The sequence below is a fragment of the Onychostoma macrolepis genome, chromosome 01, assembly GCF_012432095.1.
Source record: "Onychostoma macrolepis isolate SWU-2019 chromosome 01, ASM1243209v1, whole genome shotgun sequence".
NCBI lineage: Eukaryota > Metazoa > Chordata > Actinopteri > Cypriniformes > Cyprinidae > Onychostoma > Onychostoma macrolepis.
The window spans coordinates 7,127,165-7,154,522 of NC_081155.1; the positions used below are offsets into that span (position 1 = coordinate 7,127,165).

General features: G+C 37.8%; 1 protein-coding gene across 5 annotated transcripts; it reads right to left on the reverse strand.

Annotated features, from left to right (window-relative positions):
• Positions 1-368: 368 nt before the first annotated feature.
• mycbpap (mycbp associated protein) lies at positions 369-26,666 on the reverse strand. Of its 5 annotated transcripts, none has more exons than XR_009266092.1 (19): positions 26,453-26,666; positions 23,832-23,962; positions 23,293-23,458; positions 22,282-22,388; positions 21,959-22,133; positions 17,825-17,940; positions 16,380-16,530; positions 15,057-15,160; positions 11,293-11,405; positions 11,110-11,218; positions 10,489-10,657; positions 9,665-9,852; positions 9,434-9,580; positions 5,895-6,002; positions 4,445-4,572; positions 4,280-4,380; positions 4,105-4,205; positions 1,966-2,075; positions 369-1,460 (listed from the first exon to the last, which is right to left on the reverse strand). XR_009266092.1 is itself a non-coding variant. In XM_058744805.1 (19 exons), the coding sequence occupies exons 1-19, from the start codon at positions 26,511-26,513 to the stop codon at positions 1,377-1,379; spliced, it is 2,370 nt and encodes a 789-aa protein (XP_058600788.1). In that variant the 5' UTR covers positions 26,514-26,666; the 3' UTR covers positions 370-1,376. The 5 variants fall into 5 exon arrangements, 4 of the variants coding, with proteins under 4 accessions (XP_058600788.1, XP_058600987.1, XP_058600713.1 ...); XM_058744805.1 differs by having other exon boundaries at positions 370-1,460; positions 1,966-2,079; positions 9,434-9,577; XM_058744730.1 differs by having other exon boundaries at positions 371-1,460; positions 1,966-2,079.
• Between the last annotated feature and the right edge of the window lie 692 nt (positions 26,667-27,358).

Genomic DNA, 27,358 nt, shown 5'->3' on the forward strand with positions numbered 1-27,358 from the left:
GGGTCATTCTACAGAAACGCCCACTTTTCTGTCCCTAGACTTTACAGAAATATTACAATTGAAATACACATTAGGGTTACAATTTTTTTATATTTTAAAATGAAACAATATGTTATTTGAACAATTACACCTTCCTGAGCCATCAGTGTGGCATTATTTTTTTTTTAATTAATTATATAGAATTCCAAGCACCACAAAACTGCTCGTCCCCACAGCCATGTACAGCAGGAAAGTGCTTTATTTTGAGGTCAAAAACAGGATTTTCTACCATTTAAAATACAAACCTCTATTCATAATAGATATGATGTAAATGGCATAAAAAAAAAAAAAATGCCAAAAACATATTATAAAAGATATAATGAAAGTAGTGGTCCCCTGGAGTCGTGTCACTGGTGTTACCGCTGAACAAAAGTCTTTTATTTTGGAATAAAAAATCACACTGATGATGACATCACTCGACTATGAAAAACATCCATGTTTAGTCCACTGTTTCTTTTCAGTTATCAGAAATTTTCTCATTTATCTCATGATTTCATATGAAGCTTTTAGTTGATGTCACTGGTGTGACCTATTTATTGTTAGGGAATTGTAAAAAAAAAAAAAAAAAACTATAATACAAATGGATTAAACTACTTAATTTAGTGAGTATACCTTGATTGACAACATGTGGCTTGATACCTTGCAGCAGACATTTTGTAAAATGCATTTTTTTCATGAAAATTGTCACTGGTGTTACCTTCCTTAACATATAATATGTTTCTATGATGTACTGTGCTATCAGGAATTAAAAATAGATGTTTTCCGATCTATTTAATTAGGTAATACTTAAAGGAAGAGTTACCTATCTCAAAGCAAAACAAACAAACAAAAAAAAAAAATGTATTTTACTTATATATTTATAACCATTTGGTCTGCTATGCTGTATTACAAATAAATAAATAAAATAAATGAGTAAATAATCTCTTTATTTTAATTATTTTATTTTCTGCATATTGCATATTTTATATACAAAATATGTATGTTGCTGCAGTTTTCTGAAGTATTTGCAATTTAAATGTTTAACAGTGTCTTTAAAATGTTTTAACAGAAATATACAGATGATCTTGAATGGTTATTAATAAAGACGGTCAGATAGATACAGTAGGTTACAACCTTCAGCCATTTGGTAATGGACAAGCTCATAGATTATCTCATAAATCATGAACTGAAACATCCCAGAGTTAAATGTAACAATTTTAGTTGTTTTAGAACGACTACACATCCAGAAACACATCAAAGGTTCTTATGGAGAGCAAAATTACATTTACTGACATGTGCAATTAAGATCTGACACTTTAGTCAGAATGTAACTAGAGAAATGAAGACAGACAGAAGTATTAATATGCTGTCTGAGGAGTGTGTTGAGTGTCATCGAGTAAATCACACAGAGAATCCATCATCCTCTCCATCAGCACATACACCTGAAACACACACACATTATGACTAAACATGACAGTATGAATCACGACTGGATGTGTGAATGCGTGATCAAACACCACGAAGGAGTGTGTGAGGGTTTGAAAGGCTCTGTATCATAAGTGTGTCATGACAATATGTGTCATGTCACAATCACCTGCTATAGTCACACAACTATTCATCACTGCTATTACTGTTACATTAATATTTCAAATAAATGCTGTTCTTTTGAACTTTCTATTCATCAAAGAATCCTGAAAAATAAAATGTATCAGTTTCCACAAAAGTATTGGGCAGCACAACTGTTGACATTGATAATCAGAAATGTTTCTTGAGCAGCAAATCAGCATATTAGAATGATTTCTGAAGATCATGTGACTCTGAAGACTGGGGTAATGATGCTGGAAATTCAGCTTTGATCACAGCAATTAATTACATTTGAACAGGTTCTTTTAAATTGTAGTAATTCTCACTGTTTTTACTGTATTTTTGAGTATAATGCACATGTACCTGTGTGTGCAGCAGCGCTCTGTATGTGTCCTGTAGTGTGTGTGAGGGATCAGTAGTAAAGCTGGAGTCTGTCTTCCTCTCCTCTGAAACATGATTCCTCATGCTCCCACCTTCCTACGCGCACACACACACACACACACACACAGGGTATTAAAAGCACATATTTTTAAGTGTCAGAGCGTAGAGAGTCAGTCTGAGTGTTTATACTGCCACTGTGAGTCTGTGTGTGTGTGTGAGAGAGAGAGACAGATCAGAGAGAGCGAGAGAGAGACAGGTTCACACTGTTAGCGGGTGTGAAAGCGTGCAGCTGTCCTGCACTGAGAGCGGTTAGCATGCCGCCCACAGAGCGTGAGTCAGCGAGAGACGCGCACTAGTGAGTGAGCATCACAGGCGCTGTACAAACCACACGCTTCACCCTCTGAACAACACTGACCGCTCAAAGACTGATGCTTGATGGTTACTAGGGTCTTCTGGGAGGTCGATATGAAGCTTCTAGGGTGTTTGTTATGCAATTGATAGGGTTTTGCTTAGACATTCTTGGTTGCTACCCTGAAAAAAAATGATACTACATTTTTTTAACGTAAGTGGTTGCATTCAATTTATTTTAGATACATTTAAATAAACAAATTTTGTTGAAAGTTAGTGACTTTAACTAAATTTGTTTATTTGGTAACACTTTACAATAAGGTTCATTAGTTAACAACATTAGTAAACACGAACTAAGAATGAACAATACTTCTACAGCATTTATTAATCTTAGTTCATAAATTCAGCATTTACAAGTTGTGTTTGTTGACATTAGTTAATGCACTGTGAACTAACATGAATAAACAACGAACAACTGTATTTTCATTGACTAACATTAACAAAGATTAATAAATAGTGTAATAAATGCATTGATCATTGTTTGTTCATGTTAGTTAACTAATGTTAACAAATGACACCTTATTGTAAAGTGATACCATTTATTTAAATGCAGCTAAAATAAATTGATTGCAACCACTTTCCTTAAAAACATTTAGTAAATTCAATGAATCATTTTTTTTTTTCGGGTGTTTTGATTGGTTGCGAGGGTATTCTGCACTGTTAAGACAGTTCTGTCATTTCTACTGTTATTTACTGTATATCACCCAGTATAATACTGCAAATTCCCTTTACAGTAAATAACTGTAATACCCTTTGCATCACAGGAATTGTGATGACGTCAGACCCCACATACAGAGACTTACTGTATTTTTAATTTTTTTTAATTGCTGTATACTACTGCATTTGCTGTAACGGTCTCTTTGGCGCCATTCTATTGAGGTTGTTTTATTTTCTCATTTCTTACATTTGGATTGACACGATTTGCCCTGCACCAGGGGTGTCAAACTCAGTTCCTGGAGGGTCGGAGCCCTGCAGAGTTTGGATGCAACCCTAATTAAACACACCTGATCCAGCTAATCAAGTCATTTAGGCTTATTTGAAAACTACATGGTTTGTGTGTCGGAGCAGTGTTGGACCTAAACTCTGCAGGGCTGCGGCCTCCAGGAACTGAGTTTGACACCCCTGCCCTACACCGTGTCTACAACGCCGCAGCAGCTTGGGACTGACTGGATGTGTTACATCGCTTGTAATGATTGGAAAATCCGTTTGTACTTCGTGTCAGAAACAGCGCGAGTGCTTGGAGTACATCTGTACATCAGAAATATACCGGGGCATCACTTTACTGTCCGCATCCACTATCGATAGTATATATAATTGAATGCCAGTAGTACGTATGTAGAGTAAAAATAAAGTGTTAAGAGTGGTTGCTATGCAGTTGCTAGGGAGTTCTGGGTTCTGGTTGCTAAGATGTTCTTGGTGATTGCTAGGGTAACCTGACAGGTTGCTAGGGTGTTCTGGGTGGTTGCTAAGATGTTCTGGGTGGTTGCTAAGATGTTCTTAATGGTTGCTATGCAGTAACTACGGAGTTCTGGCTGGTTGCTAAGATGTTCTTGATGGTCGCTACGCCATAACTAGGGTGCTCTGGCTGGTTGCTAGGTGTTTCTTCTGGTCTGTGTGATTTTGTCAGCTGTTTTCTGCTCCAGCAGGTGCTGTGAGTGAAGCGCTGTGTGTGTGTGATGAGGTTTGCTGTCCTCTGCTGGTGAGCAGCATCACCTGCACTGCTCTGGTCTCCTCCAGCCTTCTGACACTCGCTCGTCTCCTCTCGCCCTTCAGCAGCAGTGCACCTCCTCTCCGCTCCTCCTCCTCCTGCTCAGCTGCGGATCAGCACAGTTAACGTCAGGCCTCTCTCTTTCATGATTGTGTGTGTGTGTGTGTGTTTTGTCCTCACAGGTGTCGGTCCAGCTGTTGTTCTCCTGAAGGCCCAGCGAGTGTCTCAGTCTCATAGACTCACACACCAAACCGTCCAGCAGCTCCCTCCATAACTGCACACTGCGCACACACACCATCATCATCATCATCTTCATCACAAGGTGTGTGTGTGTGTGTGTCTCACCTGACGTCCTGCGCTGTCACAGGTGAGCTGTGTATCTGCGGCCGCTGCAGCTCCAGGACCAGTGTGTTAAAGTGGCTCAGACTCGTTTCTCTGCTCTCACCGTCGCTCTCAGACACGGACAAAAGCGCCTAGTGGACAAAACACACACACACCGGGTTCACTTAAACATTGTTTACTCTCCCTCACGACACGCCAAACCTGAGTGAGTGACTCTTTCTCTGGTGAGACGTTTAGCAGAATGTTCCCGCTGCTCTTTTCCATGCAGTGACAGCCAATGGAGATTTTTTTTTTTTTCATTGGCTTAATTAATTTCAGTCTGGCTGTCACAAAAAGCAAGCATGCAGCTTAAAGTCCCCCTGTAGTGAAAATCAAGTTTTTTATGTTGTTTATTTGTCTATGTGGTGTTTTTAATATGCTTTTAGACTAACCATGTGCCAGTCCATTAATCAACACCATTGCTGAGTATTTTCTCCCTAAAACTTCCGAATGGGAATCACAAACTTGGCTGCATTCGAGACTTAAAGGCATTTTGAGGACACAACATCATCAAGTAAGTAACTTTAACGAGTATTACATTATCCACTGTAGGTATCTGCTACTAAAAACATAGAGGATCAGGAGGCTCTGGCTGGTGTGACTGAGTGGAGGCGGGGCTAATTTGCGTATTCATTGATCCGCGTATAGCAAATGAGGCAAAGGTGTAGAGTTATATTCAAGCTATATCAAGGCATGAGAAAATTATTTTCACAAGAAAAAAAATAAAATTTCAATATGTAATTTTAAATATATATATATATATATATATTTAAATAAATCTAAAGATGAGTTTTAATGGATTCAATTTGGACTACAGCGGAAGAACTACATGAGCCATATACACTACTGTTATGCTGCTTTTTTGTCATTGTCGAGCTTTCGAGGTCACTTTGAACTGTCAGTGTATTGAAAAGTGCTGCGTGAAGATTGTGTCCCACCGAAGAAAGAAAGACAAACGAGTTTAGAGATACATGACAGTGAGTACATGATCACAGGAACTACACACTTTTTCTGGGTGTACAGAAAGTTTGTTTCACTATACTCATTTGTTATTATTGCTTTTTAATACATTTTTTTTTATTATTACATTTAGATTTTATTTATTTGCATTAAAGCAGGGGTTCTCAAACTGACGTTTGTGATCTGATGAAACAGTAAATCATCATAAAACTCATTAAATCATAAAAATGTGACATTAAAATAAATAATAAATTAAATTATATTAAAATAAGATCAGCATAAAGCTTACAGTTAAAAATGATTAAATATGTTCTTAAATGTATTGTTACCAATTACTGAAATATTGTGTTGTTAAATTATTAAAATATGAATTCAAAATCTTGGTTTTGGGGAGGGCTGAGCGTTCTCAAAGCACATGCAGTCAGTTGATATGAATGGGGCATTGCTGCGGTACCTGTCTGAGTGTGTTCAGTGACAGATCCCACGGCGGCCCATCTCCTGACCCATTGACCTGCTCCCATAAGCCCCGCAGCGCCTCCACAGGCTCACGCCGGTACTGCAGCTGCCGAGAATAACACAACCAAAGCCAACTGTAAACTGTCAGAACAACATGTTTCTGCCGCATTCGTTTTACGAGGATGGTCTTTCAGTTCCAGGTTCAATAAGGCTGTTCTCCGGCGGGAACACAAGGAACCGACACATGCTGAGCTGTACTCGGAGCCTCAGTCATGTTCTGGCCTAAATTACACAACTCAAGCAATTATCCGCTTAATGGAGCTAATTATTGCTGTTTGCGTGGGCAAGAGCGTGTGTTTAACAAGACCAAACAACGAGCGAAAACTAGAGGAAAAGTCCAAAAGTGAGGCTTGTGCAGAGGACGTGAAGATGACCTCGTCCTTCCTGCTTAGAAATGGAAAATAAAGAAATTATGAAACTTTCTAAAACACACGACTGGCCAAATATAATACATGACTCTGTTACACAGTAACCTGCCCGAATGACTTTGTTATTACATCCTTTCATATTAAAGATGATTGTTATTGTAACTGTGATGTAAGGCTTTACGAAGATGCAAATATTACTTAATGAACGGCAGGAAATATGGCTGAATCGCATTGGAAACAGCATTATGTTTATGATGTTGATTAAATGTAGTCATCTTTTGAATGAAATGCATGACAATGATGAGGAGAATCTTTTCATCGAGCTGTTGTTCAGGGCTGAGGAGGATCTCAAGGTTTTCTGGGTAAATCGATGGAGTCTGACTCATGGCTGCGGTGAAAGCGCTTCTGTTTCTTACTCTACAGCACTGGATGAATTAATGAGTCTTGATATTGGTACATTATGTTTTATGTCTTATGAAAACACTGATTCATTTCTTTTGTAAGCTTGTATTTTCCAGCATTGGTGTAATGCATTAAAAGGGACCACAAGCCATGAAGTTGTAATTGTAAACATTAAACATTAACTTGTTTTTATAAATGATTTAAATATGTTTTTATATTTTTTTGGAGGGTTTCAACAATTTATTTACCCCTAATTTTATCTTGTGGCTTTTCTTATCACTTTTATAGAATGACAGCAACAGCAAAATGATAAAACCAATGTTCAGCAAATATGAGACATAAGTATTATGTATTATGTTTACATACTACATATTACAGATTTTAAAATGTATTGAATATTATATTATTCATTTACATTGTGTGTATATAAACATACAGATACATCAAAATAAAATACAGTTATAAAATATTATATTATCATAGTATGTATATAACAAATACATCAAAATAAATTACAGTTATAAAGTATTATATTATTGTATTAATTATGAAAGCATATATGTGTCTATTCGTGTAAGTTTTATATAATATATGAACAAATACATGCTTATCAAAAATATTAAAATAGCTGTACTATTCATGTAATATAAAATAATATACATTTAAATATTATATATACACACACACACACACACAGTGCCCTCCAAAAGTATTGGAACAGTGAAGACAAAATTGTTCTGTTGGCTGTGGAGTCAAGACATTTGCAAATATGATGAAAAGATGAATATGAGACAAAACTACAGAATGTCACATTTTATTATTAGCCATTTCAACACATACATGTTTTACCGAATAAAAAGAACAGCACTTTTAGGCTATGTGCACACTTGGCGTCTTTTTTGAAGCTGCCGGCGTCTGTTTTACATTATAATCCTATGGAGTAAACCGTGTTTTCAAAAAAGTCCTGAGTGCTTTTTAAAACACCGGCGTCTTTTTCTGCAGCTCAGAGCGTCTTTTCAAGTTTCCTTCTTTTCTGAAAAAAAAAAGCCCTACGTCAAGCTCCTTTTTGACAGCTGACCAATGACAAGCGAGTGGCGAGTCGTTTCCATAACAAAAACAACAAGAAAAAAGGAGAAGATAGCCGGTAGACAGATCGTACTAGTTTCGGAGCACAAGGAACAGCATGAAACCGTGCATCATCCAACCTAAACTCCTGGACTAAATTGTTGGAAGCACCATACAGTTTCCTTCCCTGTATAATGTATAATAATATAATACATTATAATAATAATATAATAATTTCTCCCACAAACGTCGTTGTGAACCTACATACCCTCCCCATTAACTAAGCCAACGTTTACTTCAAAAGCCGACATTTCTGCAGCACACAGCGCTAGGCTACCGTTGCAGCTGTTGTTATAGCAACAAAAAACGCCCTCGGCTGCTATTTGTAACCAAGACGCTGCCAGCTTTTTATTTTACTAAAAAAGCGCTCTTGTCAAGCTAGTCAAAAAAGACGCCAAGTGTGAACATAGCCTTACAGTTCATCCCACTCGTTGATGTGAGCATATGTATCATGCATGCCCATGCCATGACACCACCTCCACCATGCTTTACAGATGAGGCTGTATGCTTGGGATCATTGCAGTTCCCTTCTTTTCTCCACATTTTTGCTTCCCATCACTTTGAAAAAAGGTTCATCTTTGTCTCATCGGTCCATAAACACAGTTCCAAATCTCTTCTGGCTCACCTTTGTGCTTTTTTGCAAACTCTAATCTTGCCTTTCTATTTTTGGAGCTGGTCAGAGGTTTGTATCTTGCTGTGTAGCATCTGTAATTCTGTGTCAAAGTCTCCTGAGGACAGTAGATTGTCAGAGCATCACCCCAGCTTTCTGGAAGTTGTTGGTGATTTTACAGACACGTCTTTTAGGGTTCATTTTCACAGCTTTTATGATTTGTCTGTCATCAGCTACTGTTGTTTTCTCAGCCGATCAGGTCGTTGTTGGTTGCTGGTGTTTCCAAACTCTTGATTTCTCCATGCCCTTTGTTTTAGCTAGAGCTCTAACTGACTTCTTCTTTTCTTTTAGCATCCAAATTGCTTGCTTTTCTCTCAAAGTCAGCTCCCTCGTCTTCATCCTGGTTTGTGTGTGTCATCATCGAATGCAAGATTCAGAATGCAGAAGTAATGGATATAACTGATACGACACATTCCCTGCTTTTAATATCTGAAGAATTAATGCAACAGGACACAGCTGATCACTCAGAAAGACCTGTGAGGCAACTGTTCCAATACTTATGCTCACATCAGATAGAGGGATGAAACTCTAAAAGTGCTGAACTTCTGAGCTGGTAAAACATCTGTGTGTTGAATCACCCAATAATAAAATGTGACATTCTGTAGTTTTGTCTCATATTCATCTTTTAATCATATTTGTAAATGTCTTGATTCCACAGCCAACAGAGCAATTTTGTCTTTACTGTTCAAATACTTTTGGAGGGCACTGTATATATATATATATATATATATATATAATTTATTTATTTATATATTTTACAATGCAACAGCTTTGAATACAGCTCATCCAATCAGATTTCAGAGCTATAAATATCTGTTTCATAAAGTGGTTTCGCTATATAGTGACAGTAGGTTATGAGTGGTATCCTGCGCTGAGATCGGTGTGTGTGTGTGTGTTGGTGTGATCACGTACGTGAGGGTTGAGTGTGTTGAACAGCTCCTCGTCTGTGATGTATAGATCAGCAGGAGAACTGGGCCGTTCTGGAGTGTGAACTCCTCTCAGCAGATCCCTGACGATTCGTCCACACAGAGACACGGACGCTTTCTGCTCCAGCTCCTTCTGTGCACACACACACACACACGGAGAATCATTTTAACCGAATCAATGTTGTCATTGTTTTAAATGACACACACACACACACACCTCCAGTGCGGCTCTCTGCTGGGCGCTGTTGTCCTGCTCTAAAGCCACGCCCCTCAGAGTGAGCCGCAGTGAAGCTCCGCCCATCAGCACCGGGTGTGTGTTCAGACGCCAGGCCTCGGTCATGATGCCCGCAGACGCGCTCTTGAAGATGAAGCTGATGTGTTTAGTGCTGCCGGGCAGAATCACCGCTGACAGAGAGCATCAGATGTGTGTTCAGAAAGAGAACAGAGGATCATGGAATCACATTTCTGTTTGAGAATTTACATGTAAATAGTCTGTAAATGTATACTAACGTTCAAAAGTTGTTTTTTGTTTTTTATAAATTAATACTTTTATTCATCAAGGATGCATTAAATTGATCAAAAGGGACAGTGAAGACATTTATAATGTTACAAAAGATTTCTATTTCAAATAAATGCTGTTCTTCTGAATTTACTATTCATCAAAGAATCCTGAAAAATCAAATGTGTCACAGTTTCCACAAAAAAATATTGGTCAGCACAACAGTTTTCAACATTGATAATAATCAGAAATGTTTCTTGAACAGCAAATCAGCATATTAGAGTGATTTCTGAAGATCATGTGACACTGAAGACTGGAGTAATGATGCTGAAAATGCATCTTTGATCACAGGAATAAATTACATTTGAACAGCTATTCACATAGAAAAGAGTTATTTCAAATTGTAATAATATTTCACATTTTTTTTCATCAAATAAATGCAGTCTCGGTGAGCAGAAGAGACTTCTTTCAAAAACATAAAAAATCATAATGATTCCAGTGAGGTTTCTGCTGTCAGTGTGTGTGTGTGTGTGTGTATGCACCTGTAGTGTTGTTGAAGTAGAAGTGTTGAGTGAGTGTGTGTGTTTGTGTCAGTCTCTCCCAGCTGTAGTAGATCGTGGTACTTCCTTCATTTTTTAACTCCAGATCAGCGCTCACACTCTGTCCTGTGACCGTCTCAAACATCAACCTGACAGAGACGCCCTCCTGCCCCTGACACACACACACACACACATTACTGGAAGAGTGGTAATCTTGTATGTTAATACTACAGCGATGAACCAATTGAGACACCAACTAGAAGTTTGAGAGGCATAATGTTTTTAAAAAATGTCAGCATGATAAAAAAAAGAAGAAAAAAGATCAAATTCAAAAGTTTGAAACTGTTCAGTTCAAGGCTTAGTTGCATTATTTACAGTTGCCAGGCAACATTTCAAATCCATTAAAAAACAGTTTATCCAGAATTTTGAAAAAATGAGAAAAGTTCTGAAGGTTTGATTACTTTATCAACATCATGAATCACTGCACATTCAGAGGGAGTGCCTTTGACTGGTTCCTCTCTCTGAATTGGACATATAGAGTGGTGCTGAGTGACTCATGGGGTGATATAAGATCTCCCTCCTGCTGCCCACCTCAGACCTGCAGAGCCGTTTCTCTCTTCATACCTGGTGGGAGGAAGTGCTGCCGGTCCAGAGCGCCAGATCTCCACAAACCCTGAGAGCGGGACGCAGCTCCACGTCCATCAGCACGTCCTCATACAGCGCCAGAGGAGCTCTGCAGGTGAACACAGACGGGTCAGACACAGAGCGGTCACATCGGGACAAGAGTCATGGGAGACAGAGTCATACTGGTTCTCCTTCTGCTCTTCATCCTCGTCTTCTCTCTCATCCGGCAGAGGAGAACGTGAAGAGACGGGAAGACCAGGAAGACCAGACCCGACCACCTCCAGACCATCAGCCTCCTGAAACAGCACAGATCAAATCTCTGAAACATCTCAACTGCTTCTCATGTACAACACCTCAGACTCCAGCGGAGATGTTTCTCCACAGAACAACACCATTTCATGCATTTCTGACTACATTGTTAGAGATGTGAGATAAGAGTTTCAGTAAATCAACAGAGTAATAAACGCTCGAGCTGAACGTGAATGTTTGTGATGATCAGTGGAGAGGTTTTATTTTAGAAAGCCCAGCTGTTTAGAAACCAGATCTGCAGATAAGCTGAGGAAAAGTACAGCGAGTCCGACGAGAACAAACAGCGTGAACCACACACACACACACACACACACACACACAGCTCGCCTTCTCACAGATTCAACTAATGCAGCTCAAGGAAGCAGAAAAGGCAGCATGCATGTTTATTTTATTAGGATAATTGCATATAGGTACACTCTCAGAAATAAAGGTACAAAAGCTGTCACTGGAGCAGTACCTTTTCAAAAGGTACATGTTTGTACCTAAAAGGTCCATTTCGGTACCTTAAAGATACATATTAGTACTTAATAGGTACAAAAGTGTACCTTTTGAAAAGGTACCGCTCCAGTGACAGCTTTTGTACCTTTATTTCTGAGAGTGTATAGATAGATAGACAGACAGATAGATAGATAGAGAGAGAGAGAGAGATAGTAATTATAGTAATAGTAATTATTAGTATAAATAGTATTATTGCATAAATTCATAGATAAATTCATAAATATTTAAATATGCATAATTTCTTATTTTTCCTAAGTTATCTTCTGCTTATAAATGTAACATATAATAATTTATTTGTTGATTTTAAATAACTATTTTTGCATTTTTTTGTTTTACTAACTTAATTTTTCCTATATATGTAATATATTAATTTGACTGTTATTTTTATTTATAGAAATATTTTTGGTTTTTTTTATTATTGAATAACTATTACTTAAAATGTATACATGCATATTTAAATCTGCATTTTTTTTTTTTTACTTTAAAAAAAATGCAGATTTTTATTGTAATTGTAATTTTAATTTAATTGTCTGACAGCACTAATATATATATATATATATATATATTAGTGCTGTCAGACAATTAAATTAAAATTACAATTACAATTAAAAATCTGCATTTTATATATATATATATATATATATATTAGTGCTGTCAGACAATTAATCGCGATTAGTCACATCCAAAATAAAAGTTTTTGTTTACATAATATATGAGTGTGTACTGTGTTTATTTATTATGTATATATAAATACACACACATTCAGTATATATTTTACATGTATATACATTTATATTATTATTTTTTATATTATATATAAATATATGTAATATATAAACATAACATATTTTTCTAATATATATACATGCATGTGTTTGTATTTATATATACATAATAAATATACACAGTACACACTCATATATTATGTTAACAAAAACTTTTATTTTGGGTGCGATTAATCATTTGACAGCACTAATATACTGTATGTATATATATATATATATATATATATGAATAATTTTTTGTGAGCAGCTGTTCTCATGTTTTTATCTCAGTGTGAGGCAGCTGTGCTTTACAGCGTCAGTGTTTGGATAGACTGATCATCACTGTCCGTCCCTGTCCTTTATATGACAGTCTGTGCACCAAACACCGTCCTCAATCTCCGTCTCATCTGACATGAGTCTGATCTCTGATGACAAGCTTAAGCTTGCTCACCGTCTACACAGTCAGCTGCCTTCTAAGGGAACGTCTCACTGAAAAGCGAATGCAGTGATTCTCTTCTCCAACACATGACAATGGCAATGTATCATAAAGAGAGGATGATCTAGATGTATATCTATTGAAAAAGAGCATAGTGAGTCTATAAGTGTAACAGAACACATCCGAACACAGCCATGTGCTGATGTGTTCCCGTCCCAGAGCTGGTGTTTCTGTGATAATGGCTAGTAATCACCACAGGAGATGCATGGATCTGCTCTCCGGGTGCTGATGGGTACATGTGTGCGTCTGAATACTAATACAGATCACACAATAACAACAACAGCAGCATGCTCAGAATCACACTCGGCCCGTCCAGATGAGTAATGAGAACATCCCATTATAACCTGGAGAAGAGACGCTCGTCCAGTATTTAGGTGAATGTTATATGCTGCTGAAGTCTTTTAACAAGCTCACGTGAGGTATGGTCACGTTTCACACGTGCAGGTGTAGACTGGGAACCGACACACGTGAAGGAAACACTGCTAATGAACATCTTCAAACTGTCAATCACTCAAGATTTCTGTGCTGTGCTTGAAACGGCTGAAATGACTCTTCTTCTTTCTCTTCTTCACAAAAGATCTGGACTAGTTTGAAACCCTTAATGTACAGATGCCTTTCAAACTCTGTTCTGAAGACACTTTCTGCTTTCATCAGCTTTGTATTACAAGAACATTAAGATTAAAGTGTGAACATCTTCCATCAACTTACAGAAGTGTTCAAAGGTTTAGAGTAGTGCTGTCAAACAGTTAATCACGATTAATCGCATCCAATATAAAAGTTTTTGTTTGCATAATACATGTGTGTGTACTGTGTATATTTATTATGTATATATAATACACACACATGTATGTATATATTTAAGAAAAATACATCATATTTGTATATTAAATATATTTATATATAATATAAATATACATATAAATATTTTCTAAATATATCCTGTATAAGTGTGTCTTTATATATACATAATAAATATACACAGTTCACACACATGTATTATGTAAACAAAAACTTTTATTTTGGATGCGATTAATCGCAATTAATCATTTGACAGCACTAGTTTAGAGTCAGTAAGATTTGTTTTAATGTTTGAAGTCTCTTCTGCTCATTAAGGCTGCATTTATTTGATCAAAATTACTCAAAAATACTTTCTATATGAATATCTGTTAAAGTTGAATTTCCAGCATCATTACTCCAGTCTTCAGTGTCAGATGATCCTTCAGAAATCACTCTAATATGCTGATCTGCTGCTCAAGAAACATTTCTGATTATTATCAATGTTGAAAACAGTTGTGCTGCCCAATATTTTTGTGAAAACTGTGATACATTTTATTTTTGAGGATTCTTTGATGAATAGAAAGTTCAAAAGAACAGGAATAGAAATCTTTGAAATGTATTATTTAAAAAATATTACTGATGCAGTATTTTGTTAGAAATGTTTGCCATACAGAATCTATTTCTTATGTCTTACACTAATGCATTAGGCAAATGGTTCTATAGAAAATATGACTTATTCAAGGTTACATTTTCATGCATTTCCTGGGAATCAAACCCATGATCTCTACTGTTTTGAGTTACTGAATATGTCTATTTAATGATAATTTCACAGACAAACTGCTAAATGTGCTTTCATCTCCTTCAGTGTTCATTAACTGCAAATGCCAGGAAACTGGTTTTATTTTCACCAGTTTGAGCATCAGTGAACACTCAAATACACTCAGAAACATTTTGAGCAGTTTCTGCCTACATACCAGGACCATATGTCCAACTTAGTGACAGCAACTTCCATAAACATACCGAATAAAGTCACAATGGATGTGCAAAAGCGCAGAAATGTTCAGAAAGCGACAGATCACAGAAGTCAAAGCCGTGTGTCTTACAGGAGGACTGAAGTCTCTCAGCACGTCCTTGAGCTCACGAAGACGCTGCTGCAGGTACAAACTCTGATCCCAGCCGCCGCTCACCGCCTCACACGCCACATTACCTACAAACAACACACGATAACACACACAAACATCACACCGCCGCTCCTCAGACATACATGTGTTGTGTAAGTGAAGACTGTGTGGATTGGTGTTGATGAAAGCCTGATTTCCAGGCATTTGACTCAATCTATCTGCAAATTAGATTCTTGTCTATTATAAAGACGCAAATTAACAACAATCTGACATAATTCAGTCTGTTTCCGATGGCCGATGACCCTGATGGGTTTTCATTTGTCATGATGAACAGCTTCTAAATAAACGCCGCCATTAATCGGAGCAACTGTTGCTATAGAGACAGAACATGCGCTGTTGTTTACAAAGAACAAATTCATCCATGAGAAACATGTATTTTTGTAAGACACATATGTTTGTAATCTGCTGTTGTTCTTGTGCTTGTGTAACGCCGGTGAGATCCTGAGGACGAAAGCGTGATTCAGTCACGTAGATAAGAGTCGGTTGAGTTTGTGCGCTTGAAAGTAGTACTAAAGACGATATAATTGTATATATATATTTTTTTTAAACAAACAATTTTAACCTGAATTTTAAATTGCAATCAATTTTTTTAAAGGAACAGTTTATTGAACCTTTAGACAACATATGTTTGAAAAAGTTAGCATGTGTGTTTTTTGTTAAGCATCATATTTAATCCATCAGGTTTTTATGGCTCATATAGTCTAATAAAGTGAGAATATGGAGGGAAAAAAACAGCACAGTTTTATTCATAAACTAAGCAAAAATACGCAATTTGGTCCAGATGCTCATATACTTATGATGAAATTCTGATACTTGTAAATCAATGAGCTCTTTATAACAGTACAGCAGATACTTACATAAAATGATCTAAATATCTGTGGTCACTCTATATCTCCAATAATATGTCTTATTAAAATGAGATTAAAATGATCAAAACATATAATGCAATGATGATTAAAGGAATGAAAAAATAAACTCTCCTCAAAAGCCTGTTGATCATATTTGAGACTCACTGATTTTTCTAAAAAATGATTGATGGAGAATCTAGTAAAGCAGAGCTGCTTCAGTCCGGTAAGTGTTCATCTGGAAATGTTGGTTTACTTGATAAAAATCAGTCGAGATTTGACTGCAACAAGACATGTAAACTAACTAAACTCTAAACTATCAGTCAGAGACAGAAGGCATGGAGTGGATTGTGTGAAAGGCTCAAGTTGATCATGTTAGCGTTAGCGTTAGCCTGTGTACCTGACTCCAGGCGTGTGCTGAGCGGCTGAGCCACGCGTGTGACGGCGGGACGCTTTCCTCTCTCGGTTTGGGTGAGAGTGGCTGTGATCCCGCTCATCTCGTCCCCGTAAGTCTGCGGGACGCTCCAGAACTCGCTGCCCACACGATGACCCTGAAACACACGCGAGGAACAGTCAAATACAACGCAAGCTTCAACACACGATGGACAGTTACTGAAGCCTCTTTCATTCAGTGTGAGATGGGACAAGCTGGGACTTACATTCATGTGCTTCTATGCAAACTGACTTAGAGCTCATTAAATCCACACATTTGGTCATAAAAATGTTCCCTATGAATCAAACTCTTGACATCACAGCAGTAGCCTACTAGTTGAGCTAACTGTGCTTCTGGCATTAGAAATGAGCCTTTTTATTAAGAGCCAATATTAGCCGTTATGTGTCGTTTGTCATACTTTTAGGAAGACTGTGAATTTAATTAGTTCATTAAAATAAATCTCCAAAAGTTTGGGGTCAGGAATTTTTCTTCTTTTGTTCATCAAAGACACATTCAATTGCTCAAAAGCGGCAGTGATTACATTTATGACGCTATAAAATATTTCTATTTCAAATAAATGCTGTTCTTTTGAACTTTCTATTCACCCAAGAATCCTGAAAAGTAAAAGGCATCACAGTTTTCACAAAAATATACTGTTTTCAACATTGATAATAATCAGAAATGTTTCTTGAGCAGCAAATCAGTATATCAGAATGATTTCTGAAGGATCATGTGACTGAAGACTGGAGTAATGATGCTGAAAATTCAGCTTTGATCACAGGAATAAATTACAATTTATCAGATATTCACATAGAAAACAGTTATTTGAAATTCTAAAAATATTTCACATTTTTACTGCTTTTGAGGTATGATTTGATCAAATAAATGCAGCCTTGGTGAGCAAATGAGACTTCAAAAACACTACAAAATATTCCTGACCTCAAACTTTTGAACATTAATAACCAGGCCTAGAATAAAATGAAGAAAACATCACTAGAGGAGCACTTGTACTTGAAATCTCTGTGCATTTGTGTCAGAGGCAAGTGTGCAAGTGAAATAAATACAGCTGAACGTAACTTTAGCATGAACAAAACTGGCTCCGATGAATGTGAACAAACTACTGCAGAACAGTTCTCTACTATAAAAGCACTAAATATAAGAAGTGACTCAAATAACTCCTTCCTGGAAACATTCCAGGTTTAGTCTGAACTCAAGTAGAGAAGATATGTGCAGCTGAGCGAGAAGGAGGAGAAGGAGTCACACGATCGATCTCATCCCACACGCTGTGATATAACACTGATGCATGATGCATGGAAACCGTGTTGTGACCTCCAGTGCCTGTGAAGGTCTTCTCGCTGCTCGAGATGGACACAGAGCAGATGTGACTCAGTGTAAAGGGGACGGAGCCTCACATGTCCTGCGCTGAGAGCGGGCAGCGCTGTGCTGATCAGATCCCTCTGCTCCTGAACCCGTCTGAATGTGCTGGAGCGGTTCATCAGTAAAGACCCCGCCGGCTTCTGCAGGAACCCTACGAAACACACAGCATGAGATCCACGCGTGACGCCAGGAGCAGACCCTTTGTGCTGATGCTTTAGATCAGACAGACATCATCATAATACACTATTACTGCAAATAATCCTGTTACAAAACACCCCGTCTGATAGCGTGTTTTATGTAACGACACACACACATTGAGGTTCGCTATAGGAAACGGCCTTTGATTCGGACTGGAGTGGCTGCAATCTTTACTGACTCATCACTTCAGCAAAGTTTCTCCATATATGGAGACCAGAGGAGACCCGACTAGTTATATAAACATACAGTGGCCCATCAGACACACACTTATTTTGGGAATTAGAAACTCAAAACACATCATTTCAGTGGTCTCGGAACAGTTTTCCTACATTTAACAAATACAATAATGAATATATGTATATATATTGTGACGAGTCGGTTGCCTCCACCCCTTATTGTCATCACCACCCCATCCCTTATTCGCCGCCCTTCACCAGGCTCCCGACGGGAGTGGGTGTGTGAGAGAGGAGGGGCGTGGAAACAGCGAGGGCTGGCGGTGTGTGATGAGGCACAGCTGAACTGAATGAAGCCTCATCACCGCCGCTGTTTAAATGCCAAGCGCGCCCCTCCTCGAGAGACCGGTCTCTTCCCCGTGCATGCATGCATGCTGGTGTCCTCGTGGGTCCAGGAAGGAGCGTGGAGGGACTTCCGCGCCACCGGAGATGTGAGCGGTATATATATATATATATATATATATATATATATATATATATATATATATATATATATATATATATATATATATATATATATACAGTGAGGAAAATAAGTATTTGAACACCCTGCTATTTTGCAAGTTCTCCCACTTAGAAATCATGGAGGGGTCTGAAATTGTCATCGTAGGTGCATGTCCACTGTGAGAGACATAATCTAAAAAAAATCCAGAAATCACAATGTATGATTTTTAACTATTTATTTGTATGATACAGCTGCAAATAAGTATTTGAACACCTGTCTATCAGCTAGAATTCTGACCCTCAAAGACCTGTTAGTCTGCCTTTAAAATATCCACCTCCACTCCATTTATTATCCTAAATTAGATGCACCTGTTTGAGGTCGTTAGCTGCATAAAGACACCTGTCCACCCCATACAATCAGTAAGAATCCAACTACTAACATGGCCAAGACCAAAGAGCTGTCCAAAGACACTAGAGACAAAATTGTACACCTCCACAAGGCTGGAAAGGGCTACGGGGAAATTGCCAAGCAGCTTCGTGAAAAAAGGTCCACTGTTGGAGCAATCATTAGAAAATGGAAGAAGCTAAACATGACTGTCAATCTCCCTCGGACTGGGGCTCCATGCAAGATCTCACCTCGTGGGGTCTCAATGATCCTAAGAAAGGTGAGAAATCAGCCCAGAACTACACGGGAGGAGCTGGTCAATGACCTGAAAAGAGCTGGGACCACCGTTTCCAAGGTTACTGTTGGTAATACACTAAGACGTCATGGTTTGAAATCATGCATGGCACGGAAGGTTCCCCTGCTTAAACCAGCACATGTCCAGCCCGACTTAAGTTTGCCAATGATAGGCAAATCACCTTGAAGTTTTTGGTCATAATTCCACTAAACGTGTTTGGAGGAAGAAGAATGATGAGTTCCATCCCAAGAACACCATCCCTACTGTGAAGCATGGGGTGGTAGCATCATCTTTGGGGGTGTTTTTCTGCACATGGGACAGGGCGACTGCACTGTATTAAGGAGAGGATGACCGGGGCCATGTATTGTGAGATTTTGGGGAACAACCTCCTTCCCTCAGTTAGAGCATTGAAGATGGGTCGAGGCTGGGTCTTCCAACATGACAATGACCCGAAGCACACAGCCAGGATAACCAAGGAGTGGCTCTGTAAGAAGCATATCAAGGTTCTGGCGTGGCCTAGCCAGTCTCAGACCTAAACCCAATAGAGAATCTTTGGAGGAGCTCAAACTCCGTGTTTCTCAGCGACAGGCCAGAAACCTGACTGATCTAGAGAAGATCTGTGTGGAGGAGTGGGCCAAAATCCCTCCTGCAGTGTGTGCAAACCTGGTGAAAAACTACAGGAAACGTTTGACCTCTGTAATTGCAAACAAAGGCTACTGTACCAAATATTAACATTGATTTTCTCAGGTGTTCAAATACTTATTTGCAGCTGTATCATACAAATAAATAGTTAAAAAATCATACATTGTGATTTCTGGATTTTTTTTTTTAGATTATGTCTCTCACAGTGGACATGCACCTACGATGACAATTTCAGACCCCTCCATGATTTCAAAGTGGGAGAACTTGCAAAATAGCAGGGTGTTCAAATACTTATTTTCCTCACTGTATATATACACACACACACACACACACACACACACACACACACATATATATATATATATATATATATATACTTAAGTTTGGGGTCATCAAGATTTTTACATGTTTTTGAGAGAAGTCTCTTCTGCTCAGCAAAGCTTCATTTATTTGATCAAATCATACAGTAAAAACAATAATATTGTGAAATATTGTTGCAATTTAAAACAGCTGTGTGAATATACTGTACAATTTAATTTATTCCTGTGATCAAAGCTGAATTTTCAGCATCATTACTCCAGTCTCCAGAAACATTTCTGATTATTATCAATGTTGAAAACAGTTGTGCTGCCAAATATTTTTGTGGAAACTGATACACTTTATTTTTCAGGACTCTTTGATAGAAAGAACAGTATTTAATCTTTTGTAACAATTTATATTATTATAATCTGTCAATTTTGATAATTTTAATGCATCCTTGATTAATAAAAGCATTGATTTCTTAAAAAAACAGTACTTTTTTTTTATAATCACTACACTTTTTATGAGAACCATAGTGAAAATGTAAATGTAACACTATGAAATTTGGTGAATTCTAATGTAAAAGACTCATATGTATTTCATTCATATCTTAAATCTGCAGTCCATAAGTTTTGCCTCTTTGTCGCCATCTATGTTTGAAAACCTGGAATTGCAAGCTGCTTGCGGAATTATCTCGCTTGCGTGGGTTGTGCTCCGGCACGGCTCCAGCACTGATGAATCTAATATTTTGAGGTGAACGTGTAGCTGTCAGTCACCGCACCGGTGTGGATGTTTACTGAACTTCGTAATCACAGATTCTAGCCTATGTCTTGGAATATATGACCCAAATAAGAATTTTCACCGGATATTGTCATCTGAACAAGTAAGTAAACAAGTCTGCCACGTTTGTTTTGACCAGCTGAGGAAAAAAATTATTTGCAAATTATTATTATTGTTATACTTTATTCTCACATTATTAATGTTAACAACATCAGCATTGCGTGACTATGAGTATAATGTGTTTTAGCGTGTAGATTTCAATTTCTGTACAGTCTAATCTAATTGTCATGCAATTTGAATATCATATTAAGAAATTCTTCTAACCCAAAAAGCAAATTATTCTCTCTTCGAACTGGTTTTCTTTAAAATACAAAACTTGTGTAATCCCAGGCTATCTGTAATCAGAAGCACATTTAAAACTGAAATATAATTTAATTTTATTCACTTGTGTTTCATAAACACATAATCCTTTCTGGATTACAATCCACCATCACAATGATACATTTAATTGTTCCAGCTGCTGTGAGAAAAGGCTATAAACGATCCGTCACCTGCAGGATCCTCACATGAGATATAGCCTAGTAGCCGGGACAACTTCTTTGTTTACAGACGTGGTGTAATGACGCAGCAGCATGCTCAAATTTCCCGTGAAAACCTACCCATACCTCTCAAATTAGAAAACATTATTATAAGCTTACCGTTGTGAATCGGGCTAAAGCAAGGTGATAGTTTTGAACACTGGCTGGTTATGTACTTGCTCAAAAATTTATTTCAGATCATTTTTAACCAAAAAAAAGTTACGGGCTGCAGCTTTAACAGTGCACATTAATTTTGACAGCCTGGAAAACACATTCTCCACCCTACAACTGAGTAATGCGTGAGACAGACTCACGGGAGATGAAGTCCTGCTGTCTGCGTCTCTCTGTCATGTGACGGCCCCAGTGCTGGAGGGCGTGGCTCTGATGGCCTCGCCCCATTTCTGAATGAACTCCAGCCTTATTGTCCTCATTCTCATCCTCCACCCACAGAGGGGGCCGCTTCTGTCTGTCTGGAATCCGCTGCTCCAGCTGAGAACGAGTGTGACAAAAGATTAGCAGTAAAATATCAAAAATTTTAGAACAAGTATAATGATTACGACCCTATAATTCTTTGCGTTCCCTTATATCATTGGCTTTTTTGAAATGACGTGCCATTTCAGCTGTCTGTGACCCTCACCTCTGTCTCTCCTCGCAGCTGCATCTCTGTCCTGAAATCCTCCAGGCTTCCCAGAATGCTGTGCGGCAGCACCATCCCCTGCACGTCAAACCGCGGCCCACCGGGACCTTTGACACACAGAGTCTAAAACATCAATCACACTGAACTTAAATGGATACTCCACCTCAAAATGAAAATGTTGTCATTAATCACTCCCCATGTCGTTCCAAACCCGTAAAAGCTTCGCTCATCTTCGGAACACAAATTAAGATATTTTAGATGAAAACCCGGGATGGGTTGTGACTGTCCCATTGACTGCCAAACAATTTTCACTGTCAAGGTCCAGAAAAGTATGAAAAACATCATCAGAATACTCCATCTGCCATCAGTGGGTTCAACCGTAACGTTATGAAGCGACGAGAATACATTTTGTACGGAAATAAAACAAAAATAACGACTTTATTCAACAATTCGGCACCGTAACGTCACCGTAGCGGCATTTTGGAGAGTATCGCTGCACGCAAAATGCGTACGCTCTTCCGTGTCAGCTGCGACACAAGGATACGTTTTCTACGTAGACTTTGATTTGAACACAAACAGCGCATCCCTATGTCGTGGCTGACACGGAAGAGTGTATGCATTTTGCGTCCAGCGGTTACTCTCCAAAATGGTGCTACGGTGATATTACGGTGCCGAATTGTTGAATAAAGTCATTATTTTTGTTTTATTTCCATATAAAATGTATTCTCGTCGCTTCATAACGTTACGGTTGAACCCACTGATGGCAGATGGAGTATTCTGATGATGTTTTTCATACTTTTCTGGACCTTGACAGTGAAAATTGTTTGGCAGTCAATGGGACAGTCACAACCCATCCCGGGTTTTCATCTAAAATATCTTAATTTGTGTTCCGAAGACGAACAAAGCTTTTACGGGTTTGGAACGACATGGGGGGAAGTGATTAATGACAACATTTTCATTTTGGGGTGGAGTATCCCTTTGATGTTCTGACCTGAAGCCACACCCACTTGCCTGCATATTCAAATAGATGGGGCGGGGGAACGTCCAGTGGGAGGGGCCTCGCTACAGTGACTCTAATCGCTCTGCTGACCTCTTCTGGGGGGCGTGTCCTACGGACATACACACGGGTCATCGATTTGGGCTTCTGGGAATCGGAAGGAGGTTTAGGGACTCGCAGCTGCGAAGAAAAAAACAACAAGACATGATATACATCAACAACATTTCCAGCTGTAACATACACACATACACACACACATATTTGTTTTTGTGAAAAGCGTGGACATCCCGTAGGCGTAATGGTTTTTTTTACTGTACAAACTGTATGTGCTATTGCCCTACACCTAAACCTACCCCTTACAGGAAACTTTCTGCTATTTCAGATTTTCAATACACTCCATTCTGTGTGATTTATAAGCGTTTTGAAAAGTGGGGACATGGAGTAATGTCCTGAAAAGTCACCATCTCCTTGTAATAGCTGTCATACCCTTGTCATTATACAAATTGATGTCCTCATTTGTCACAAAAATGCGTACACACACCCACTCTCTCACCCTCTCCAGGTCCTGAGCTGTGATGGCCAGACTCTGGATATCGTGTCCGTTCAGAGCGGAACTGTGATCTTCCTCACCCACACATGAGGATGATGATGAGATCTCCTCACAGCTTCTCAGCAGCTTCTTATCTGACACACCAGAGGAGAGGAGGACGAGACAAACCACAAACCCACACACCTGTGAAAATGTTACTACTCAAACCAGGGCTGTCAAAAAATTATACTTATATTGTGATTAATATCAAGATATTGTGACATTTAATGTTATTCATTTAAGATTTTAAATTGCTTTTCAAAGAAAGCATACATTGATTTTTCCAAAAACATGCATGCATCTTTAAACATATAATTTTGCACTGTACAATAGAGGTCAAACGTTTGGGGTAGATAAGATTTTGTAATATTCTGCTCACCAAGGCTACATTTATTTGATCAAAAATACAGTAAAAAGGTGAAATATTTTTACAATTTAAAATAACTGTTTTCTATGTGAATACATGTTAAAATGTAATTAATTGCTGTGATCAGAGCTTCATTTTCAGCATCATTACTCCAGTCTTCAGTGTCACATGATCCTTCAGAAATCATTCTAATGATTATTTGCTTCTCAAGAAACATTTCTGATTATTATTAATGTTGAAAACAGTTGTTCTGCCCAATATGTCTGTGGAAATTGTCAAACATATTATGATTCAGTTTTCTTTAATGAATAGAAAGTAAAAACAAAACAAACAACAACAACATTGTAACATTATAAATGTCTTTTCTGGCATCAATTGAATGCAAAAAAAAAAAGTTGACCCCAAACTTTTGAAAATAGTGTAAATTACTTTCCTCATCAAACAGAGTTCTTAACCTCATTAGACACATAAACTCCCACAAAAACCCTACTGCTAAAATATCAATGTATGTAATTTCTATAAACAATGTCGCTCACGATCAAGAGAGAACAAAACATATCCCAACAAAAGAAGAAAAACACAAGCACTGCTAGTGTAAATGTCAGTAAGTGACTATCAAAGCAACGAGACAAAAACACTGACGTAAAGTGATGAGGGCAAATAATGATATCTGATATATGATCATATATGACAGCGGCTTTTAGCTATGGAAACACCTGAAGGCGCATGGAAACAGACAATAGCCATAAATGAGCCTTTCATATGTGCCTTTTATACTTAGCTCTAGTTTGGGGGAAAATATTCCCCCAAAGTGGCAGAAAACCAATTAAACATTTATTTATGTATTTTCAATTCATTTTAAACATTCAACAAACACTTTGCATTTAGAAAAAATACCCCTCCCCTAACATTAGTGCAATATAACAAGCAATTATTATTATATTATATTATATTATTGTACATTTTTGAAAAATATAATTTGCAATATAAAAATAAAGAGAATGTTAATACATTTAAAATTAGCATTAGCACAATATGCTTGTTTATTATATTACATATAAATATGGTAAAATATATTATTTGAAAAAACATTGGACAATATATAACATAAAATAAAATAAAAATCTACATTAGTGCAACAAATCGTTAAATATAACTATTGCAAATATAATATAATTAGAGGTGATTGAAAATTTTACATTTTAAATGTAAATAAAATTAGAATGATAATGTTAATGAATTCAACACACAATGCATTAGTGCAATATAACAACAAATTATGATTATGATTGATAATATAATATAATATAATAGGTCTATTTGTGTGAGGGCTAGGTTTAGGGGTAGGGCATGGAAAATAGTTAATTAAAAAAAACAATAGAAGTCGATGATAATTCCCACTATAGAACAAATGTGTGTTTAGACAGAGAGAAAGAACAGCAGCCCACACAGAGGAGAGCGAATACTAATGAGTCACTATTTAAGCTCCACACTGACTCCAGCTGACCCAGTGTACTCACTCACACACACACACACACACATTTCGAGTTGACGGGCTGTTATATAAGCCTGTGCATCCTCAGCGTTCTGGAGACGGATGAGTGTTGCCATGGTAAAACACAATCACTTTTTCCCCATTCAGACACACACATCCCAATGTCTTCTGTCCTCTGCTGCTGAGGAGTCAGAACATCCTGTGTTGTTTCACAGGTGGAGCGGGGAAAAGAGGTGAGACTGATCTCAAAGGTATGGAGGACTCACAGGAGGACAACAACTGAGCTCCATCTCTCTCTGACAGGAGCATCATGGACCGTTTGCGGGAAGTGAGAAAGTGAGGATGACCAGAGACCATGCTGTGCTCATATCATGTCATATTCACACACACACACACACACACGCACACACACACACACACACACATACACACACACGCACACACACAATGGTGTCTCTGTCACAGCTTATAAACACACAGCGACTGCAAATAAGTATTTGGACACTTCAGCCACACTTAAAGATGTCTTCGGATAATTTCATTAGACAATAAACAGGTGTCATTTATTACAAATAAACAGCACAGCTTGTTATTAATCTACACCGTATATAAACCGAATTATAAACGGCTCGATCTGATCTCGGTTTATTCATATGTGAGGCATATTCGAGAAGGACTAGGCTAAACATGTTCAGAAATTGATATTAATATGATAATAGCTACCTGACGGAGATCTCGTTTCTCGTTTGTTAATCCTGCTGGTTGATTTCCCGACACTCGCCATGAAGCCAGGCCTCAGTCAAACCCCAGCTACAAACAAGATAACACGCCAAACTATGGTGAAACGCAGCAGGTGTGTGTTATTGCAGAAAGTTTACACAGATAGAGACCCGCTGCCGTCTCTGTTTACAGCGCCTTACTTCCGTGTACAGACGCGTTGCCGTAGCAACGGGTGCGCAGTGAGCCGTTAAAAACAAAGCGATGCGCGCGCAGTTAGTGCGAAACAAAAATAACAGAAATGGTAAGATGAGGTAAGTTTTAAAATCATATTTGCTGTAGATGGTAGATTCAAATTAGAATAAAATAAAAAACATAAAACAACACAGAAAAAAAAAAACATTCCAACATTCATTTGCTTAACCTCTACAGAGTTGCCATATGTCTACTTATTTCCTTGTAATTCTGTAGAAAAAAAACCAACAACAAAAAAAAAAAACATTAACAATATTTTGCAAAATGGTTTAAGGTAGTCAATGATGTGCTGTTTTTAAGTCAAATGACATTAGAATGTTCCTCCACTGTCACCCTCACCTGGAGGACACCTGTTGAAGTGCTCCAGAAACTGCTCTGTTAACCTCATCTCTTTTTAAGGGGGATTTTTTTGCATCATCTTTGCTTAGTAAATATTACATATTTTTATTCACAAATCAGCATTCTCTAACATAGTTTTACTGTGAATTGAGAAATATCAATGTATGGCAACGCTGTACGGGAACTCCACATTGGGATTTTTTATAGATAGATAATAACATCAATAAAATGATTGCAGTTATTTATTTATTTGAAGTGTTTATTGTAGTATAGTTGTATTGATGTATGAATAAGAAATTTACTTATCCTTTTTCTAAA